Below are 10,515 nucleotides of genomic sequence, written 5' to 3' on the forward strand. Positions count from 1 at the left end.
TTACTATCACCCAATTGTGGATCAGCCCCTTGAGTTTCTTTTGACTTTTACCTCTGGAGGTCTATTTGTCTCACACACGTCCGTACACGCAAAAATATCCTTAAAACTGGTAGCAAAATAGAAACTAGCAGGAAGCTAACCAAAGATTCAACAAAAAACCCAGAAAGGAAAAAAGAAAAAGAGAAGAATCACAGAGAATAAGAATTTGAATGATGAAAACCAGAGTGAAAAAAGTCTGGAAGAAACTAAATATTTACCTAGGGCAAGTGTTAACTGAAATGAGCCATCGTTAAATTTGGTTGTTACTTGGTTCAACAAAACAACCTGCACACAAGGAAAAGGCAGGGTCAATAGGCAAGTTCAGCAGAAACAGCAATTCAACAACTCCAGATAATCCTGAATAGAAGTCCTTTTATATGGAAACCATGTTTGTGGATATAATCGATAAATCACAAGAACACAAGATTGTACCTTTGAAGCAGTTTCAGATATGGAAACCTTTTTTTGAAATAAAGGGCTTGACATGTCATCCAATTTGTCAAATTCTCTCCAATTGTCGCCTCTGAAATTCTTCTTTATTATGTGGATTAATTATTTTCCATTACCCTCAGATATGATGTAAATGCATAGGTGACCCTGAAGTCCGCATACCTCAACAAGTTAACTCTATTTGATTTTTGCTGGCTTGGAGTTCCTTCTGAATGTTAGTTAGGATTACAGTTAGGTTACAACTATGGTTAGAGTTATGGTTAAGATTACAGCAACATTACTGACTTTAATGTTAGGGTTAGGAGTATAACAATGAGACTTTAGTGAGTAATCATTGCTATAACCCTAATCTTGCCCCCCAACCCTAACCAATACCGTAATGCTAACCGACATCCAGCAACTATAAATCAACAAAAAACAAATAGGGTTAACTTGCTGACAGATTCTAGAGTCACTTGTGTAACTAGAATCAACAATCTCAGGGTTACCCGTGTAGTTATGTAGACTTCAGGGTCACCCATGTAATTACATCATACTTCAGCTCATGGTAGCCCATTGTAATCAATCCCTATTTATATTATCATCACTAATCAAACATTTGGTGCCATCATACTTAATGCACAAGATCTAGTTTACACACTCCATGCTACAACTAGGCACGTCTCAACTCATCAATTCGACACAATTTGTTGGAAGAATTAACCTAACGCAATTTTATACTTCACAAAAAAAAAATTATAGCACTACAGAGGTTACGTATCTATCATGTATAAGAAGTACAATAGTTCTCAAGATAGTATTTTCATGGAAAATACCATGGCAAAGGAAACAGTTGTATGAGGCCAACTTCAAGAATTTCTAGCCATTATCTGTACACCAACTTACATCAGACCATACGCTCTATGCCATTCATGCAGATAGTGTTATCTAAAGGATGTATTATGATAAAAAAGACACGCATGATTTATTTATTTGAATATTTGGTCAGGTTATCGGGATCACCACCAAACAGTTACTGAAGAACAATCATGGTTGGTACTATATTTAAATATAAGAGGATCATAAAGGTCAAATCTTCTGAATTATCACATTCCATCCAATAGAGAATATAAAAAGCAGTAAAAGTTTTCATTTCAGGAAAAAATGTTACTTACAGCTAAGCTAAATTTTTTCGCGAGTTTCATCAACTTCAATGACAATCCACTAAGTACCCTGGTCCTCAGGGCCAAATCATCAAAATCTTGGCGGAAGTGAAAAGTAACACTGTCGATAATAACAACTTTCACCTGTGGAATAAAGGAATTGAATACAAAAAACATACGGCTCGACTTCTGACTACGGTAAGCTTTATGGAAAGAACTCAATCTAACAGGTCAAATAATCATTAATACAAAGGGCCAATTAACAACATCCCACAAAGAGAAATACAGAGCTATAAAAAGAAAATAAGTATCCATGCATTGAGCTATTTTTCTAAGATAATGAACGGATAAAGTCATGAATAAGTTCTTCCGAAAGTTTCATAAGCACTTAAACCCTTATGCACAGATCGCTCCACCATGAGGCAGTAACAGTCATGATCCTACTCACTTTGCACAATACTTGAAGAGAAGAACAAAATTATGAAATGTAGTTACTGTGACAGAAGGAGCAGCACTATCAGTTCAGTAGATATAGACTTCTATGTACATAAAACTTTTTTTTTTCTAATCCTTCTGTTGTACTTTTATCTTCTCCCCTCAATCTCTTTATGTATGTTATGTATCATCTCTCTCTATCTCTCCAAATAATGAAGTTCTCAGGCATCTTTCTCAGGTTACTCAAAAATATAAAAAATATAAGTTTAAAAAAATAAAGGAATTGTGGGTGCTCGACACTAAATCATTGTTAAAAACAGAAATTTGCAATATTAAAATTATAGAGCAAACAAACCTGGAGAACTACAAAAAGCTTAAACAAAATGAATTAAAAAATAATTTGTTATGACACTGCATCCCATATTTAAATTGCATATGAAGAACTATAAAAAGGTTAAATAAAATGAATAAAAAATAATCTGTTATGGCACTGCATCTCATTCTTCAATTGGATTCCATATTAGGACTTTAGTGGCAAAGAATAATTTAATTTGAAGGGTAATTACACTTTTGATATTAATACACAAATAACAAAGAAGCATGGAAATTTCAATTTACTAATTTGGTGCTCCAACACGAACAGGTTTTGGGAAAATACATGATGAATAAGGCTAAACAGCCTAAAAATATTGCGGACAGTTATTAAATCATTTGTTTGACAAATATCTTTGTTAAAAAAATTTATGCATGGAAGTTTAAAGAGTTCTTGAAGAGATGATAATTCTTAAGATAGAATCTAGACGAATGCGCAGCATCTATCCTTCCAAGTAGAAATTTCTAAATATAAATCATAACAACAGTTTCAAAGCAGATTCCGAGTAATTATTAAAGTTTGCAATATGCCAAAATATTCACAGCTTACGTCCTTCTGATCTGCGATAAATTTCTCTAGGTAGTTTATCACAGCAATTTGCTCGGTGTAACTGCAGATGCGGAAGTAAAATATATTGGCTAGGAAATTGTTAGGATGCATCTGTGCATGACAATTTTGGAAGTCTTTTCGGTGATATAGAAAAGTGTTCCCAGTATCTGCGATACATGCTTCAGCAATCTGATAGGCACGTTCAGCCATAAAACTGCCTTCGGTATCTGGAAGCACGTAAGCATATTATTATGCTTCTAGAAGTTTGACAAGCAGCCATCAAAGGAAAAATAGTTCAGATGTCTACCTATGTAAATTGCTTTTCCCCCAAGACCACCATAATCAACTGGAATTTGGACATTGATTGCAAGTTGGATCCTGCATATATCGGAATGAGAAAAGTCCTTGGTCCAAAATTGCAAACCCACTTAAGGTGCCTAAGATGAAAAACTAGTCATACCCCAGTTGTGTTTTGCCAATACCTGGAACTCCACCTGCAAAGCTATAGATAATTGAATAGAAAAGCATACACATTTCAGTTCCAAACTTAAAGCCAATGAGAGCATAAGAAGAAAAAAAATGGAGAGAAGCTCCAAGCAGGGATCTGGCACAGCTCCATGTGCATGTAGACTATGCCAGGTTTATGGAAATATTCCCAAGCCATAAACTGCCTTTTAATTTAGACAAATGTTTTCTGCAAATTTCAAGTATATCCTCTATCGTCACAAGTCTTCAGCAGAAATATAAATATCATAGGCAAACAAAACATCTATGTTTGATCATATTGCTAATTAGTTTAGAATGCAAAAAAATCATTTGAACAGAGGTTTAGATGGATATATACCAACTTCAGTAACTTCTTTGCAATGAATACCACCTCCAAGTATGCCATCTAGATCTTCGCAACTGGTAGTTATGTGTTTCAGAGCTTGTTCCTCCGACAGAATGTCCCAAGCAGTCTGAGCTCCTATAAGAAACAATATTGCTTTTTTGTGAAATCAGAGGCCTTGGGCAGCAAGAAAATACATGTACCCCACAATAGTACCATTTAAAATAGCATTGCCGCCACCTAATCTTGCAGATGAACTACTTTCTGATGCAACCTTGAGGATATCCATTGCTTCCTGAAGTGCAATGTTCAGATCTGTTCCACATTCAGTCAGATAATTCTGGTCAAATAATTTTTAGACAAAGGATTCTTCCCCTAACAAGTGTCCTCAGTCATACCAACAAGAAGTATCAATACACATGAAACAATCACACGCTAAAGTATCACAATGTGTTTGCCTGTTTAAGACCTTTCTGCCTGAACTATTAAATAGTTTAATCAAAAAAAGTGTTCGTGGAGCTTGTTAAAATGCACAGTCACATAGCATACTCTGGCACATAAAGGATCAAAGAGAGAACATTCTCAGAAGTACGCTAACTGTCTCTGTTAAAGAACACTTGATTTCTCTTTTAAAGAGCAGTTGATTTCCTCTTAATCTAAACAATTTTTTAGTCTAGAGCTGATTGTAAACTTTTAATAGATCTATAAAAAAACCATCTCTCTTGCCCTCTAAAATCCTTATGCACTACCTTTCGAAGCCTGGAGCACTGTTCTTTGGCTCCAGCAGTGCAGTAATTATCTTTTTGTGGTACATGCATCTTGTCATGCAATTTGCTTCGCGTGACTCCAAAAGCATTTTAGACTAGATTAAAAGAAACTATTAGGTTAATCATACCGAAGCTGAGCTACCGAATAACCAAAGTGCAAATCAAGTTACCTCAAAGTCATCAATACAAAACACAGTTAATATCTCCTGCAAGTGAATCAAATCTAATAATGTCAATGTGATTCATAGATCAAGCCAAAATCTAGAATCGTAACCTCCTGTCATTTGCTTCTGAAATCACTCTCTCTATCTAATTTTTTTTCCAGGCCACGGTTTCAAGCATTTCAACACACTGTGCAAACTTAGGTTCAGTCCTCAGAACACAGTCCTAAAATTAGGGTTTTGAGATCAATATGTAGTGCATGGCAGGTAAAAGATCAGAACCCTAACATTTTGATTGGAGAAAAATTAGGGCTTTGAGAGAAATATGTAGTGCATTGAAGGCGAAAGATCAGAATTCTAACAGTCTGATTGGAGAAAATTAGGGTTTTGAGAGGGAGAAAGAGAGTACCTTCGGCGAGTTGAGGAGCGGAGACGAAGGAGAGAGAAGAGAGGGACGTGTAACCGGCGGCGAGGAGCTTCGATCGGTGAGAGGAGGAGATCGGGAGGCTCTGTATATCCATTAAGAGGTCAATTTGCAAAACCCTAGAAATGAGATTTCGACGATTTCGGCTCCTCTCTTTTCGTGGAGAAATTAGGAAATTGAGAAAGGCCGAGGGGTCACGTGCTACGCACGCTGATAAAAAGGGGATAATTTTGGCGGGAAAACCACTCGTTGACAGCAAGCCTTTTTTTTTAATTCTATCTCACACCAGTTAATTATAATGTTTATTATACTTATAATTCTATGTTTATCATAATTATAATTCTAAGTAAATATATAATAATATCATATTCGCTAAGGATCATTTTTTTAAATATTGGAGAGGATGAGAGGGAGGGTGAGACGGATGTTGGGTTTTATTTTCTTAAATCTAGATGTAAGAGTAATTTTGCAAATATGGAGGATCAAAGGGGGATATATGCCAAAAAAAGAATCTTCAGTTTGCCGCTCAAATATCACGACTGCTGACCAAATAGGTTTTTTTATTAGCTACACGGGTCCTTTTTTATACATTAAGAGCTGTTTGGATCCTTTTAGGAAACTAAAGTATTTATGACACAAAATAGAAAGTGGTGATTCATCTCGTTACTTTCTATTCGAGTGTTTATATTGTTTGGTTATGAATCTTTGTGAATCCTAAAATAATAGTATTACATTGTTTGGATAGTATAATTTATACTAGAGTATTTATGACACAAAATGGAAAGTGATTATCCACCTTACCACTTTCTTTTGATTATTATTATTTTTAACACATTTATGACATTGTGTCAGCTTTCCAACAAAATCACTCCTAATTTTGGTGATTTTGCTTTCGGTGACACATCATCAAAATGTGTAAGATTTTCATGTAAAAGAGAATTTAAACAAACAATTTAAAATGATGAAAGCTGATATTGAGACCCACTTTTTACACTTTTCATCCTTTTACATGGTAAAAACATACAACCAAACAGCTCCTTATTATCCAAGCAAAAGCAGAAACAAAACTAATAGCTTCGGAGACAAATGAGCCTGCCAGCGCGACCCAAAAATGCCAAAGATTTAAGAGACTGCTGACATGAAGTACTGACGTGTCAATTACAACAGGATTTAATAAATGCCAGTTAACAGAGAATAGGGGCATTTTTGACAAAAAGTTGATTTTATCTGTATTTTTCTAGAAAATTCCTGATCAAAATGTGTAAGCATTTTTGACAAGTCGTTATCTCTTTTGATCACGCTTCCGCTGCATCAGTGCCTATTTCAACGCACCGATCAAACGAGGTTCCCAGTGCTTTTCGCTGCTATTGAGATGGATGGAGCTAGGCGGAGAGACGACGATGACAGTGATAGGGGATTTGTGTTGCATCGCCCATTGTGGCGGCTTGAGCTGCTAAGATCTTTGATAACGTGACGAAGAGAAATCACCTAGCCTCCTACCGCTTCTATCACCGGTTAAAAACTTTGTTTCGTTTATTTCTGCCAACAACATGCATGCTTTAGGTTGGAAAAACTAATTTATCGAAGATTTATCCCCAAGCCTAATCATCACCAAAAGAGTCTAATACTTTGTTGTGTTATGTATGATTCCAGTTTGTTTCGTCTACAGGTCAAATCAAACCTATTCCTCTACTATAATTCAAGTATTCAAGATTTACTATTCATTTAACAGTAAATTACTCTGGTATATTACTGTAGCACAAACAGGAAGGCCTGACATTCACTATTCATGCTACAATAAATTACTATAGTATTATTACCGTATTAGCAACGTAAAAATATTATCAACGTAGTATTATTACTGTAGCTCAGATGAGATACCGTATCATTTAAAAAAATATCATTGTAGCATTTTTACAAAAACTGTATTTAAATACAGAATTACTATAGCAGATATAAAAAATTGAGGTCGTGCTTTGCGTAGGGTGCACATAGTAGGAGAAGTTAATTCCAAACGAAAAGCTTTTATTCGCTATTTTGGATCGGTGAAGGCGGGACTCGGGGGATGCACGAGTAAATTCAAGGGAGGAGGAGGAAGAAGATAAGAAATGGGTTCAAGATTTGAAAATTCTAAAGTCGCCCTTATTTACTATAGTAAATTAGCAATGCGTTCACCCTGACATAAAAAATGGCACCCTAAACCCAAAAGTACTTCCCACGTCAGCTGCCCCGTTGTCTGCCCAAAATTTGGCTCCAAAAAGAGTGGCACGACAGACACACCTCCAGCCACACCTTGGGGCACACCCCCTCGCTCAGCTACAGTACACGGGGTTTACTTTAGCTGAGAGAGGGGATGTGCCCCAAGGTCTGATTAGAATGTGTCTGTTGTGTTTTCCCTCAAAATAAAAACATTAGACGCTAGACCGGAACCTATTAATACATAGTGGCCAGCCACTATTTATGCGCCCCTTGCTCCCTTGCACCCCCCATTAATTGTGATAAATTATCCGGCTACTTGCCTCTCTTTTCAAAAAAAAAAAAAACCATCAGCTCGTTCCGAGCACTCTACCACTCACTTCAAAAAAAAAAAATACTAATAACCAAAAATGCTGACGATTGCAGTTTCCGTTCTTCCGCTCCTCTTCTTTATAAAACCCCAAAACTCTCTCTTTCACTCAACCCTCAACAACAAAGACAACAAAACAATGGAGTACTCCAAGTCCCTCCTCCTCCGCCTCCTCCTCCCCCTCACCGCCCTCTCCTCCTCCTCCTCTTCATCCGCTCCCCGCCCGCTCGTCGACCTCCTCCGGAACCCCATCCAACCCAAGCCCGGCGAAGTCGACCGAACTAACCTCCAGCCGCCCCTCGCCACCCCCTCGACCCCTTCACCGTCCCGAGATCAACCGCGCCCCGCTCCGTCCTCCTCTCCCTCCCTCCCTTCTCCTCCTCCCTCCTCCTCGCCTCGTCGTCCACCTCCCTCGTCCTCGACGAAGCCCGACAAGGCCCTCGTCCGATCGCATCCCGACCGGGCGCTAGCTCGACGGAGGGGCGTCGGCGGTGGCGAGGTTCCGGGGAGGGCGTCGCGTGACGGTGGACCTGTCGACGGGGACACGTGAGAGCCTGCCGGTGCCGGAGTCGGGGTACCCGATGATGCGATAGAGGACATGATCGGGTCGACATTGGGCCGGCCGATGGCGGACGCCGAGGTTCAACCGGAGCATCGGCCCGAGGGGGGTTAGGATGTCGGAGACTGTCGTGGCTTCCCCGCCCCGCTCGTGCGACGGCTGCCTCCGGACCTCCTCGCGAACATCAACCCAAGCCCGGCGAAGTCGACGCCGAACTAACTCCACGCCGGCCCACTCGCCACCCCCTCGACGCCCCCTCCATCCGTCCGCTGGAGATCAACGCGCGCACCCGCTCCGTCCCTCCTCTCCTCGCCTCCCTTCTGCCTCCTCCCTCCGTCCTCGCCATCGTCTCCACTCGACCTCGTCCTCGACGAAGCCCGACAAGGCCCTCGTCCGATCGCATCCCGACCGGGCGCTAGCTCGACGGAGGGGCGTCGGCGGTGGCGAGGTTCCGGGGGAGGGCGTCGTCGTGACGGTGGACCTGTCGACGGGGACACGTGAGAGCCTGCCGGTGCCGGAGTCGGGGTACCCGATGATGGCGATAGAGGACATGATCGGGTCGACATGGGCCGGCCGATGGCGGACGCGAGGTTCAACCGGAGCATCGGCCGGAGGGGGGTTAGGATGTCGGACGTCGCTTGCCTCCCTATTTCGTCCGGATGGTAAAAAAAAAGACAAAATTTCAAAATTGACGCGTTTAGAAACTTATTTGCAAAAAACAACCTAGCTACTTGAAAAATATTTGTCAAATTCGACTCAGTTTCAGTCAATTGGTTTAAACTGGGTCGAATTTGGTGAAAAAACATCTAAAACTTCACGGGACTTTAAGTCCCTGAAGTTTAAGCCCCCATTACTTCGTTAATTAAGTTAGTAATGGGGGCTTAAACTTCACGGGACTTGAAGTCCAAGTGAAGTTTTGGATGTTTTTTCACCAAATTTGATACAGTTTTAACCAATTGGCTAAAACTAAGTCGAATTTGACAAATATTTTCAAAGTAGGTTGTTTTTTACAAATAAGTTTCTAAAGTGGTCTAAAACAAAAATTTGTCCTATTTTTTTATTAAGCAGTTTTAAGTACGGTTTAGTTGGGAGATTAGTGGTTGGGACTAATTTATGAATTTGGACAAAAAAAAAACATTAAAAAAGGATAGTTAGTGAATCACAGCCGGATGGTTATAACATTGTGACTAGAAATAGTCTTTTTAATATAAATTTTTAGTAGGAAAATTATTTAAAATCATTTAGATTTTGAAGAAATGCCATGATACTATCTAGTTTGTTATGTAATACTATTTTAGTAATATTAATTTACGTTTGTGCTGTTATAAAATCAACTATAAAAATCGTAATATTAATATTATAAATATAATAACTTCGTAATACTAAGCCATAGTGCATATCGATGGAGAAAAGCTACTAGTTTTCTAGAGTAAGACTTTTAGTCTATGAGATTAGTTTATTTTTTTGTGAATCTAAGTTATATTCATTTTTGGATATCACCAACAAATTTCTAGAAAGAAGACAAACCCAGAGAAAGACCCCATGTACTTATATTGCCAAGTGGTTTTTCTTTACTTTTCCTTTCTCCTCGAGCGCGTGCAACATATAAATTATTGTATAGTTAACCGACAAAAACTTCAAAATTTACTATTAATCTAATTTGGTGATTTACTATAAAATTAGAGAGTGGGAAAAAACAACGTTCAAGTTGAGTCTCCCCTTTCTAGGTCAGATTGAATTTTTTTTCTATCTAAAAATGTAAACATATGCCACCTTCAATATAATACTGACCAAATGGGATTTAAAATAATTTTAATATCAACACCTTACAAATTTAAGGATTATTTACACTTAAATACCCTAAAGTTTATATTATTTTTTAAACTTTGATATTCCAAAGTTTTTTTTCAACAAGCACCCCTAATTTCAAGAACATTTACCTTTGATACCTTAAAATCACTTTTTTAAGTAAAAATAGGGCAAAGCGCCCTATCATTATATAAATATTAAGTAGATAAAATCACTTAAGAGCGAGTATAAGTTTTTCTTTCTTTCTTTTTCCTTTTTTCAACTTTAGGTCTTATTGGGCAAAATAATAATAATAATAATAATAATAATAAAGGCCCATCAAAGCTGAAAATGGCATAAGTGTTTGGGGGTATTTAAGTGTAAATAGCTCTAAATTTAATATGATTTTTTTTTCCTTTGATTTTTTTTCAGA

The 10,515-nt window shown here is 38.3% G+C and overlaps 2 protein-coding genes across 2 annotated transcripts in view; one reads left to right on the forward strand and one right to left on the reverse strand.

Annotated features, from left to right (window-relative positions):
* Window positions 1–5,342, reverse strand: part of LOC109825606 (DNA repair protein RAD51 homolog 3) — a 14,140-nt gene extending 8,798 nt beyond the window's left edge. Inside the window, exons 1-8 of the mRNA XM_020392468.1 lie at window positions 5,155–5,342; window positions 4,034–4,132; window positions 3,833–3,955; window positions 3,449–3,482; window positions 3,296–3,366; window positions 2,989–3,215; window positions 1,644–1,775; window positions 258–324 (exon numbers count right to left, since the gene is read on the reverse strand). Coding sequence (XP_020248057.1) covers window positions 258–324; window positions 1,644–1,775; window positions 2,989–3,215; window positions 3,296–3,366; window positions 3,449–3,482; window positions 3,833–3,955; window positions 4,034–4,132; window positions 5,155–5,266 — 865 coding nt within the window. The 5' untranslated portion in view covers window positions 5,267–5,342. The remainder of the gene's footprint in view (window positions 1–257; window positions 325–1,643; window positions 1,776–2,988; window positions 3,216–3,295; window positions 3,367–3,448; window positions 3,483–3,832; window positions 3,956–4,033; window positions 4,133–5,154) is intronic.
* Window positions 8,770–10,515, forward strand: part of LOC109825605 (primary amine oxidase-like) — a 5,699-nt gene continuing 3,953 nt past the window's right edge. Inside the window, exon 1 of the mRNA XM_020392467.1 lies at window positions 8,770–8,956. Coding sequence (XP_020248056.1) covers window positions 8,859–8,956 — 98 coding nt within the window. The 5' untranslated portion in view covers window positions 8,770–8,858. The remainder of the gene's footprint in view (window positions 8,957–10,515) is intronic.

Source organism: Asparagus officinalis, chromosome 10 (genome assembly GCF_001876935.1).
Source record: "Asparagus officinalis chromosome 10, Aspof.V1, whole genome shotgun sequence".
Lineage (NCBI taxonomy): Eukaryota > Viridiplantae > Streptophyta > Magnoliopsida > Asparagales > Asparagaceae > Asparagus > Asparagus officinalis.